The sequence below is a fragment of the Cottoperca gobio genome, chromosome 16 (assembly GCF_900634415.1).
Source record: "Cottoperca gobio chromosome 16, fCotGob3.1, whole genome shotgun sequence".
Classification (NCBI taxonomy): domain Eukaryota; kingdom Metazoa; phylum Chordata; class Actinopteri; order Perciformes; family Bovichtidae; genus Cottoperca; species Cottoperca gobio.
In genome coordinates, this window is record NC_041370.1 from 3,170,611 (window position 1) to 3,182,698 (window position 12,088).

General features: G+C 45.1%; 2 protein-coding genes across 2 annotated transcripts in view; one reads left to right on the forward strand and one right to left on the reverse strand.

Annotated features, from left to right (window-relative positions):
• The first annotated feature begins 327 nt into the window (after positions 1-327).
• vars1 (valyl-tRNA synthetase 1) lies at positions 328-11,809 on the forward strand. The gene is made up of 29 exons (XM_029451703.1): positions 328-449; positions 965-1,320; positions 1,407-1,550; positions 1,807-2,026; positions 2,112-2,227; positions 2,338-2,413; positions 3,055-3,155; positions 3,411-3,538; positions 3,668-3,832; positions 3,906-3,987; positions 4,070-4,189; positions 4,417-4,525; positions 4,609-4,788; positions 4,918-5,042; positions 5,187-5,290; positions 5,402-5,560; positions 6,812-6,902; positions 7,036-7,141; positions 7,256-7,326; positions 8,032-8,157; positions 8,246-8,350; positions 8,727-8,874; positions 9,038-9,165; positions 9,340-9,495; positions 9,585-9,809; positions 10,655-10,766; positions 10,948-11,123; positions 11,413-11,562; positions 11,642-11,809. The coding sequence occupies exons 2-29, from the start codon at positions 967-969 to the stop codon at positions 11,708-11,710; spliced, it is 3,846 nt and encodes a 1,281-aa protein (XP_029307563.1). The 5' UTR covers positions 328-449; positions 965-966; the 3' UTR covers positions 11,711-11,809.
• Positions 11,810-11,869: 60 nt separating this feature from the next.
• abhd16a (abhydrolase domain containing 16A, phospholipase) overlaps positions 11,870-12,088 on the reverse strand; it is a 10,366-nt gene continuing 10,147 nt past the window's right edge. The window contains 1 exon segment of the mRNA XM_029451717.1: positions 11,870-12,088. This exon segment is cut by the window's right edge and continues 409 nt beyond it. The gene's annotated coding sequence lies outside the window, so the exon portion shown is untranslated.

Below are 12,088 nucleotides of genomic sequence, written 5' to 3' on the forward strand. Positions count from 1 at the left end.
GTACTGTTTCTGTCTTTATGCTTGTGTCAAGGACAGAGCAACTTTGGTCTGTCCATGAATATCATTTTATAATTCTTTCATATAAATGGAAATGAGCATTGACACAACAAGATAATGTATCTTCTTTAGCTCAATAAAGATATTTCAAACAAAGAGCTACAATATTAAAATGCTGCTTGTATCTCAATGTGATTATAATAATATTACATATAATAGGCTATTTATTGTAATACAAAAAAATATAATATACATACAATAGAGCGCAAATTGGTATTGTTTTTATCATTATTAAACAAAATAAAACATTTGTATTGACTTCCGGTTTGCGGCGGAAGCAGCTGATCAAACCCGGAACACGTTGGTTGCATCAGGCAGCGGAGAGGCGGAGAGGACTCATGTGGATCTGCTGTGTATGCTAACTTAAGCTGACGTTTCGGTTTCATTTAAAGGTAGGAATAACTTCTTACATAAACGTTCAACAGAAAACCATAGGCTTCTTAAACAATAACTTTTAAATGAGTTTAAAAATAACCGCTTCTTACGTAAACACACCCAAAGCTCAGCATGCACTCACAATAACTCGAGATTTAGTTGTCTGATTAGCTAAAGCTAACTAGCTTGTTTTGGGTTACTTGTCGTCAGCCTTAGACAGGTGGCAGAGATGAGCTTTGCAGAAAGTGTAACATGTTGCTAACCAGCTAACACAGTCGTTGTCTGACACTTTGAAACTATAATGTAGACCAGATTGTTTGCAGAGATCACATCTCTAGTTAACTTGAATATGATGTCACACTGTTTAACTGGTATGACAGGCATACACACCCAGTCCACCTTTGTCAGGCAGGAATGTATTTGATTGCATGACAGGCTTATTTGTTTGGGCAACTATTCACTGACAGCATAAAAGAAATATGCACAACTCAAAACCAGTTTACAAAGTACATGTTGTCTGTGTCTCTCACAGAGATGGCCACTCTCTACGTGTCCCCTCACCCTGATGACTTCAGGTGCCTTTTAGCTCTTATAGCTGCAGAGTTTTGTCCGTCCTCCCGCCCACGGACCCTCACAGACGACCCTCCCGTGTCCCTGAATGCCCGCTCCAGGCCGACCCTGGTGCTGGGCGCTGGGGAAGGTGACTCAGTCCTGAGCGGGGCCAATGCTGTGGCCTGGTACCTGGCTAATCAGGGGAAGAGGGCAGGTGTAGACACAAAGCAGCAGAGCCAGGTGTGGCAGTGGATCAGCTTTGCAGATAATGAACTCACGCCGGTGTCCTGTGGTGTGGTCTTCCCACTGATGGGGATGACGGGAGTGGATAAGAAGGTGAGAGGAGGATCCAAATGCTGACTTGAACATGTGTTTTATTCTTGTGAAGTTTTATCCTCAAATGTCTCGTTGCGCCTTCTCAGCTCCAGCAGAGTTCCCGTGCAGAGTTGATGCGTGTTCTAAAGGTTCTCGATCGGGCACTGGAGCCAAGAACCTTCTTGGTGGGGGAGAGCATCACCCTGGCTGATATGGCTGTAGCTACAGCTGTTCTTCTCCCTTTCAAATATGTACGTATGTGGTGCATCACTTCTCTCAGCATTATTCTGTATTGAAATCTCAGCCATGTCTGCCACCTGTCGACATTTGACTGTTCTAGTTGTTATAGTGTTATAGTTAGGGATGCAACGATTGTGAACTGCTGGGCCGGTATCAACAGATAGAGTTCGGCCCCTGATGTCTCTCTGAGGCGAATATCAGCTGATAAATAGGTGCATCTCTCCTTATAGTACATTTATCAGTGTGACTATCTTCTTTTCTTTTTAGGTGTTGGAGCCATCAGACAAGAAAGTCTTGACTAACGTTACGAGGTGGTTCACAACCTGCACAAATCAGCCGCAGTTCCTGAAGGTGTTGGGGAAGATCACTCTTTGTGAGAAGATGGTGCCGGTTACGCCGAAGACCAACGCTGCTGCAAATCCTCAACCTGCCGGTCCTGCTGCCGGTCCTGCTGCCGGTCCTGATTCTGCCGAAGGGGCAGCGAATGGTCAGCAAGTCCCGTGGCACAGTTCATGAATCTTTCCTTCTCTGTGTGAACTGTGTTCTGATGCTCTTCACGTCTCCTCCTTCAGGCCCACCAAAGACCGAAGCCCAGCTGAAGAAGGACGCTAAGAAGAGAGAAAAGCTGGAAAAGTTCCAGCAGAAGAAGGACACGGAGGCCAAGAAGAAGACTCTGCCACAGACCGAGGTACGGCTTCTTATCGTTCACAGATAAATCTTCCTGTAAGACGTTGGTGCAGCTAGTTCATATCAACAACACATAAAGATCACTTGATCACATATGTTTCTCTTTCTTAGAAAAAGGCCAAACCAGAAAAGAAGGAGTTGGGAGTGATCGCGTACAGTGTCCCCACTGCTGCCGGGGAGAAGAAAGGTGCTTAGCTTGTAACAGAAGTTGGTATTGTGACATCAATAAATAGATATACAGTAGATGCTTTATTGATCCCGAGGTAAATGTAGGCTTCCAGTAGCTTGTACGACAGATAGCACTCGGAGACCAGAGGCGTTCTTTTGACTTGATGCAACCATAATGTGGAAACTACATGGACGCCACGAAGAAGAGGTTTTGTGATTGTTTAAACAACACGTTGATATGTTTCCAAGTTGTTGTTCCGACTTACTTCATGTTAATTTCCTCAGTTCTAAACGTTTTATTCTGATATTTCCGACACCACGTGAACACCAAACTTCCTTGCCGGAGTTGCTAAAGAATGAAGACACAGGAGTGTAATGACAGACCGTGTCCCTGTAATGGAGCATGTGCTGGTGAAGGTAGAAAAACAGTGCAAGAAAATGGATTACTGAAGATAATTCCACCATGCACAGTGTTGTATCTTTCCCATTTAGCACATAGCAGGTTTGTTTTGCCCCTTAGTGGCGGCGAGGGGGATTACATTATGTGAACACATGACATGCATCCATACTCTACTTACTATGAACTGGTTTGTCTTATGTTATTGTGATTATCTTCAGGACTAAATGTCAACCCTTTTTCTCTTTCTCTGCTGGTGTCAGATGTGGTCAGCCCGCTTCCTGACTCCTACAGTCCTCAGTACGTGGAGGCCGCCTGGTATCCGTGGTGGGAGAAGCAGGGATTCTTCAAGCCTGAGTACGGGGTAAGGAAGTCGTCCCCTCTCTTTTTTTAATGTCTCCACGCCGGAGACGGCCGCAGTCATTATGTTTCCAGGTTGTCCGTCACTTTCTTCAAATTTGGCACAAACGTCCATTTGAACTGATTTAGAGTTTGGTGGTCAAAGGTCGCTGATTACATATTAATAACACATATGGTAATTACGACACTTTCTGCGACATAATTCTAGTTATTGTTTGTCTGCCATAACGTGCGTCTCCTCCCTCACTACTTTCTGCAGAGGAAGAATATTAGTGACCCGAACCCTCGCGGCGTCTTCATGATGTGTATCCCTCCGCCTAATGTGACCGGATCACTTCACCTGGGTCACGCCCTCACCAACGCCATTCAGGATTCTCTGACCAGATGGTAACTACTGTTACTGAGTCGCTGAGACCTTCTGTTGCATCATGGGATTTCTGATCTATTTAATTCGCATTTGTTGTGATCGTCAAGCAGAGAGTTTTTGAATTGGTGTGCGTTCCTCCGTCCGTGCAGGCACAGGATGCGAGGAGAGACCACCTTGTGGAACCCGGGCTGTGATCACGCTGGTATCGCCACCCAGGTGGTGGTGGAGAAGAAGCTGATGAGAGAGAGGGGGATGAGCCGTCACGATCTGGGCAGGGAAGACTTCATCCAGGAAATCTGGAAATGGAAGAACGAGTGAGTGAAGGAGGTAGTAGAGCGGACGGATGAAGCCTGGTATAAAGACACAGTAATAACTTTGCCTCTTTAGGAAGGGAGACCGCATCTACCACCAGCTGAAGAAGCTGGGCTCCTCTCTGGACTGGGACCGAGCCTGCTTCACTATGGACCCTGTGAGTTTTCTAAACTCCCTGAACTCATTTGAATAGAATCCAAATTCCTAACACTCACGTCTGTATCCGTTTGTCTGTCTAGAAACTTTCCTATGCGGTCCAAGAGGCCTTTATCCGCATGCATGATGAGGGAGTGATCTACAGGAGCAAGCGGCTGGTCAACTGGTCCTGCACTCTGAACTCTGCCATCTCTGACATCGAGGCAAGTGTGCATCGTACGAGAGGGATGAGCCATCAGGGTGTGAACATCCTGCATGCTGCCTGTTAAAGGCTCAATGTGATTGTGCGGGAACTGAAAAAAGTATCACTTTAATATTCACAGCAAGTGATGTTGCTTTGAAACGGTACCCAGCTTTGTTATCGGCTGTGGCGACAGATCTGTTCCATCAGCGCTGGCCGGGCTGATTAAATCTTCTGGTTGGTTTGCAGGTGGATAAGAAGGAGCTCACCGGCAGGACGCTGCTGCCTGTTCCTGGCTACAAAGAGAAAGTGGAGTTTGGAGTGTTGGTGTCTTTCGCCTACAAGGTGGACGGATCAGGTGCGTGAGCTCATAGAGCGCAGAATATTACAAACGCACCTTCAGTGAGAACCTTTCTTCACATTTGTCTTTCTGTTGCGTAGACGAGGAAGTGATTGTGGCAACAACTCGTATCGAGACTATGCTGGGAGACAGCGCTGTGGCCGTCCACCCTGCTGACCCCAGATATCAGCACCTGAAGGGAAAGACGGTGCAGCACCCCTTCTGTGATCGCAAGATGCCCATCGTCTCCGATGACTTCGTGGACATGAGCTTTGGAACAGGTAGGCATGGTTACAGGACGAGACGATCTTCCTGCTGAGAATAAGCGATCATTCGTTACGCCATGCCACTTTCCTTATTATGGCGCTTCTCTCTCCTCTCTCTGTCCCTCTGCACCATTTTCTGCTCAGGTGCTGTCAAAATCACCCCGGCCCACGACCATAATGACTACGAGGTTGGAGAGAGACACAATCTGGCCTTCATCAACATCTTGGACGAGAATGGCTTGCTCATTAACGTGCCCCCTCCTTTCCTGGTATGGTGTCTCATTATCTCCCTTCCCCCTGCAGTGTGTGCACTTCCACCGTGACACTAAAAGTCGGGCTTACTCATCGTTTGCTCGGTGTCGCAGTTTCATGTCTTGATTTTTCATTTCTTAACTACCCCGTCTGTACCACAGGGCATGAAGCGGTTTGAGGCCAGGAAGGCGGTGCTGCAGGCTCTCATGGACAGAGGTCATTTCAAAGAGATCAAAGACAACCCCATGGTTGTGCCCGTGTGCAGGTAGAGTGAGGTTCATGTGTGCACAAGATGAACACAGGTTATCCGTGTTTTAGATCTTTTCATCCTGTTCGGGATCATCCTTTAAGCCCCGTTGTGAATCTGCCCTATCAGTCGCTCCAAGGACATCGTGGAGCCGCTGCTGAAGCCACAGTGGTACGTGAGCTGTGCAGAGATGGGCAAGCAGGCCGCAGACTCTGTCAGAGAGGGACGCCTCAAAATCATCCCCGATCACCACCTCAAGACCTGGTTCAACTGGATGGACAACATCAGGTAAACATTACAATGTTTGTGCTCCCGAATATATCTGGCCAGTTATGGCTTTTTTTAATGTCCAATTTAATTTATAGTTGAAGTCTTAAATTCAAATTCATGCAGGGAATACATAATACACTAATATTCTTTTAAAAGATTTTCACAATAGTAGGGATGCATCTAACGATAATTTGTATTATTATTATTATTATTATTATTATTATTATTATTATTCATTGATCCGCATATTTTCTTGATTATTCTGTAAATATAAATAGTGAAATACACTTAGCCCAAAGTGATGTTTTCTCAGAGCAAAATATTTAAATTACTGCCACGTCAGAGAAAAGAGAACCTGTAAACACAAACAGGTGAAAAAATGATTAATTGGTTATTAAGTTAGTTCGCTAATTGATTTTCTGTCAATCTGTCAGTTAATTGATAAGTGACTAATAGTTGCAGCTCTAGAGAGAGAGAGAGAGATGGATGATAGATGGATGAATATAGATGGAGAGATGGATGGTTGAATATAGATAGCTGGATGGATGAGAGATGGATGGATGGATGAATATAGATAGATGGATGGATGAATATAGATAGATGGATGGATGAGAGATGGATGGATGGATGGATGAATATAGATAGATGGATGGATGAGAGATGGATGGATGGATGGATGAATATAGATAGATGGATGGATGAGAGATGGATGGATGAATATAGATAGATGGATGGATGAGAGATGGATGGATGATAGATGGATGGATGATGAGAGAGATAGGATGGGATGGATGAGATATAGGTGATGGATGAGATGGATTGAGATGGATTGATGATGAGATAGTGATGGATGCCTGATATGTATGGATGGATGGATATCTAGATGTGATGGATGGATATAGATGATGATATAGATGGCATGGATGATAGATGGATGGATGGATGAGAGATGGATGGATGAGAGATGGATGGATATAGATAGATAGATGGATGGATGAGAGATGGATGGATGAATATAGATGGATGGATGGATTGGATGGATATAGATAGATTGGCTGGATTGATGAGAGATTGGCATGGATGACAGGTCGATGGCTGGCTATGGATTGGATGGAGAGATGGATGGCTGAGAGATGGAGTGCTGAATATAGATGGATGGATATGGATGGATGAGCGATAGACTGGATTGAATATAGATAGAAAGATTACTTTAAAAACAAGTGTGGAGTGAGTCCTGTTTCAGTCTCCTCTCATCCGTCTTCCTCTCAGGGACTGGTGCATCTCGCGGCAGCTGTGGTGGGGTCACCGTATTCCTGCTTACTTCATCACTGTCAGCGATCCCTCCGTGAAGCCGGGAGAGGTAAGATGATGTCTGTCACTGTCGTCAAGGTCTGGAGGCTGTTTGATGAAAAACTACTTGTGGTGTTGTTCTATATTTCTTCGCCTGTTTCTTTTTATTTATCTCGTCTGTGCTTCTGTTTGTGTTTCTGCAGGACATGGACGGTCGTTACTGGATCAGTGGCAGGTCGGAGGACGAGGCCAGAGAAAAGGCAGCAAAGCGCTTCAACGTGTCTACCGACAAAATTACCCTCCGACAGGGTGAGGCTTCACTTTTTAATTTAGTCTCATTACTACAATTATTGTAAATGCTTTCTAATCCCCTCATGTGATTCATTCTCCTCCATATTCATAACTTTTGTTCCCGTGTTTCAGACGAGGATGTTCTGGACACTTGGTTCTCGTCTGGCATTTTCCCCTTCTCCATCTTCGGATGGCCTAATGAGGTAAGAGTCATCCACCTTTCTACTCACACTGTTTGCAGTAGATTGTTAGGATCCTGCAGTAGAAACACTGCTCCAAAAAGATAGAATAAAAGAAAGCATAAAAAGCAGCACCGCTGCGACACTAATGTATTAATATATTACACTGGTTGCAGAAAGATCTTTGTCCTCAAGATATTTCCTTAAATACTCTTCATCCTTATGTTGCGTTGAGGTTTTCTATCGTAAGTTCAAACGGACGTTTTAATGGTAAAACGATATATTACTGCGATATCTATAGACGTATTGAAAATAAAGCAATTAGTCAAAAATGAGCTTTAACCTTTTATTTATTGTGCATTTGCTTTTTTGGCCAAAATACACAAAATAGTAGTCGAGTGTCGAGAGAGCCTGGAGCCATCGCTGCACAAGAAGAACAATTACACTAATGGATCGTGAACAGACAACCAGATGATGAACATCTAACATCTGCCATCAGTGTCCACCGAAACAAACTCACTTGCCGCGAGCAGGGGACGGAAAGTTTATGATATGATGTGAATATGAAATGTTTTTAATCAGCGTTACGTTCCCCGATCAGCCCAGGGGATGAGGGGAATAACAGTAAATATAAACTCCAGGAAAGAGAATAAAAGACGGCACGCAACACGCGGTAATGTTGGAAAGTAAAAGTTGTGTTTCCTCCGCGTCCTGTTTGTCTTCCTTTAGACGCAGGACCTGAATGTCTTCTACCCCGGCACCCTGCTGGAGACGGGCCATGACATCCTGTTCTTCTGGGTCGCTCGTATGGTGATGATGGGCCTCAAACTGACCGGCAAGCTGCCCTTCAAAGAGGTGGGACCAGTCGAACCGGAACACAACGGGCTGTGACGCCAGTGTGTCAGCAGGACATGACTAAGTAATGATGATTGCTCTGCGACAGGTTTATCTGCACGCGGTGGTGAGGGACGCACATGGAAGGAAGATGAGCAAATCTCTGGGCAACGTCATCGACCCTCTGGACGTCATTACAGGGATCTCCCTGGAGGTGAAGCCTAATCACGCTCTGATGCATGTTCAGATATGCACATACAGTCGGTCCTCTCTTACACTCACTACACGCGTATTGCTCCCCTGAGGCTCTGATTCTTATGTACGCTTTATTAAGCACCTTTTCTGCTTCCAACCAGCTTTAATTGAGACCATCAATCTTTCCCCCCCAGCTGGGCAGAAACTGCTCTGTCAGACGAAGCCGACCTCTAGAGGGCACTGAAGGACTAGTGTTAAATTACACTTAGTAATAATAATATTAACCCTTTAAATGTCCTGTTAAAACACCTTAGAGCGGTTTCTCATTCTCAGGATGAAGAGAGGAAACACAGTGGTGACATGCTTCCTTATTCCTCGTCCCCCTTTCCTCCCAGGGTCTTCATGCCATGTTGACTGAGAGCAACTTGGATCCTCTGGAGGTGGAGAAGGCGAAGCAAGGCCAGACGTCCGACTACCCAAATGGCATCCCAGAGTGTGGCACAGATGCTCTCCGGTTCGCCCTGTGTGCCTACACGGGCCAGGGTTAGCTCATTTCTCTCTCTTACGCTCTCCCTTGTTGGAGCTCCACCGTGACTATATCAAATGTATCAAACAAACCGCCAGTACAAGGTCCGTTGTTACAAAGTAAATCCATTCTAATACACAGCGAAGTCATCCTTTGTGCTCCTGTGTGTGCGTCTCTCAGGGAGGGACATCAACCTGGATGTCAACCGCATCCTGGGCTACCGTCACTTCTGCAACAAACTGTGGAACGCTGTGAAGTTTGCCATGAAGACACTGGGAGACAACTTTGTACCGTCGGAGAAAGCCCAGGTGAGAAGATGAAGCACGCGTAGAATATAAACAAGCGCTGCTCCAAACTGATTCATATTCATCCAGTGGCGTGTTTTAAGTAAATGTCGACTGAAACAGAGTTCCTGTTGTTTGTCTGGGACTTTCTCTTGCTTTGTATTCACCCACTGGATGTGTTGATCCAACCCCCCCCAGCTGAGTGGAGAGGAGAGTGTGTCAGACCGCTGGATTCTGTCTCGTCTGAGTGCTGCCGTCGCTCTCTGCGATGCCGGCTTCAAGTCCTACGACTTCCCAACCATCACCACCGCCATCTACAACTTCTGGCTGTACGAGCTCTGTGACGTCTACCTGGTAACAAACATGCACCTTAAATGGCGCGTTAAAGGGTTATTGCAGAAGGCCGTGCGCCACATCTGTTCCTCACTCTTCTTGTCCTGCAGGAAAGTGTGAAACCGGTGTTCAGTAGAGCCGAGGAGGACAGCGCCAGCCAGAGCCGGGCCCTGGTGTGCAGACAGACGCTGTACAGCTGTTTAGACGTCGGGCTGAGACTTCTGTCTCCTGTGATGCCCTTCGTCAGCGAGGAACTCTACCAGAGGTTACCACGACGACGACCTCAGAGCGATCCCTCGAGCATCTGTGTCACATCCTACCCCGAAGCAGAGGAGGTGAGAAAACACGATTCTCACGGGTGCTTGAAATCCTTGAATGTTTGTGAATTTGAGGGGGGTTTTTGTGAATAGACATTGAAAGTGCTGGAAAGTTTATGTTTTATAGAGAAGTGGATATTCTTTCTGTTTTCCGTGGCAGTAATTAACATTGATCTGTTTCTCAAACTACGCCGTGTTGGGTCCTTGGATTTGGGGGAACGGGGCCTGGAAAGTCCTTGAATTAGAATGAAAAGTGTGTACAGGAAATGTTTTAGTGTTGACTTCTTGATTACACTTAAGTTTAGTCTTCAGAGTGCATTTGCTTTTATATATTTAATGTAAAATGTTTAGGAATGGCCACAATGTTTAAATCTCTTAATTTAGGAATCAACTCGAGTCCTCCACCACGCAGTCGTCCCGACTCCAGCTGGTTCACATCCGAGCCCAGCTGCATTGCTTATTAAATGGCATACAATATTTAAATCTTTCTTATGAATGATTTAGTTCTACAAGTGGAGACCGTTAACAACAATAGGGTTTGTTTGAGCAACGATTGCGTCACGCCGTCTCCTGGAAGGTCAAGTCCGTTAAGTATGTGTGGTTCAATGTCACCAGAGTTAACGGGAATTACGTCTTCTTTTTTTCGGTAGTGATGTATTCTAGTTGAAACTGAACTAACGTTAATTATATTTGGTTGTAACCAGTAGATTCACAACATTTTATGATGAAACCTTGGTCGGAACTGAAGATTATTTATTTTATAAACTTGCCATCAGTTATTTTAAATGATGGTCCCTGAAGTTCATTTTGTGGCGATGCTCTCCTTCTGTCATCGTGAGCAACGTGTTTCCTGTGACTTGTAGTTCTGCTGGCACAGCGACGAGGTCGACCGGGACATGGACTTCGTTATGAATGTGATCAAGACCATCCGCTCGCTGAGGGCCGACTACAACCTGACCAGGACCAGAGCCGACTGTAAGACGACACACCACTTCCCAGTTATTGTACTTTAAGTGCGTTTCCTTTATGTACGGACCTGAATACTGGCAAACGTACGAGAACAAATACCCTTATGCATAAACAGGTTGTATTGGATCCTGAACGTCAACAACTCGTCTGTGATGTCTGAACTTCGGCGTGTCCGTTTCTCCCGCAGGCTTCCTCCAGTGCACTGACTCTGCCACCGTGTCCCTGGTGCAGAAGTACAGCCTGCAGATTCAGACCTTGTCTTATTCTCAGGCCGTCGTCCCTCTGACAGATAATCAGCCCGTCCCCGGAGGCTGTGCTGTAGCCATCGCCTCTGACAGATGTACCGTCAACCTTATGCTCAAGGTGAGGGCGGGGGAACTTGTTCAATTGTGTTTGCCTTCTCCCATCACTCTCCCCCAGACCTGACGTGTAAAGACATTAGTTCTGGTTTCATCTTATCTTCCTGTGTAACGTATACGATTGGATTTAAAGATGCAAACAGTTACACGACTACCTGATTATCTAGTAATGACACTATTTTAACAAAGGTCTCCTCCTCTTGAGTTCATCTCTTCCTCCTTTTTGACTGAAATAACGAGATCCTTATTTTCAGCTGTGGCGCTCGTCTTCATTTCACCTTTAATTCCTGCAGGGTCTCATTGACGTGGAGAAAGAAGTGGCGAAGCTGATGACAAAGAAAGGTGACTTGGAGAAACAGATGGAGAAGCTGAGTGAGAAGATTGCAAAGAGTGACTACAAGGAGAAGGTGCCGGTGAAGGTGCAGGAGCTGGATGCTGAGAAGGTGTGAAAAAGAAATGGACTCGCAGGGTTTCTCGGGGTGACAAACTTATGCTAAACAATGATTTCCTTTCCTTCCACAGCTCCGGCAGAGCCAAACCGAACTTGAAAAAGTGAAAGAAGCCATGGACAACTTCAGGAAAATGATGTGACTTTCCCCTTAGCATTATGTAAATCAGGATTTCTATCCATATTTCATGTCTGTGTATTCATGTACTGAGGGGATTCAATAAAGCTCTTATGTCAGACAATTGTCTTCAGCAATCTATTAATTTAAGTCTCTTCTATATCTGTGTAATGAGTTCAGTCCCTTATGTCAAACATTTTATTCAGCATATTTAATAGAACATGTAAGAGCGTCATTTTAGGGTACAGCTTTGTTCATGAAGATAGTGTCCACAGAAAGAAACCTGAAAAGCTTTTACACGTTTGGCTGCATTTATAAAAAGATTAAATCTTCTACTTTTAAGATTATTTTATATTGTAGCAATGCATTTCTACTTATAATTGCTTCTTTGCAAATACAGCCA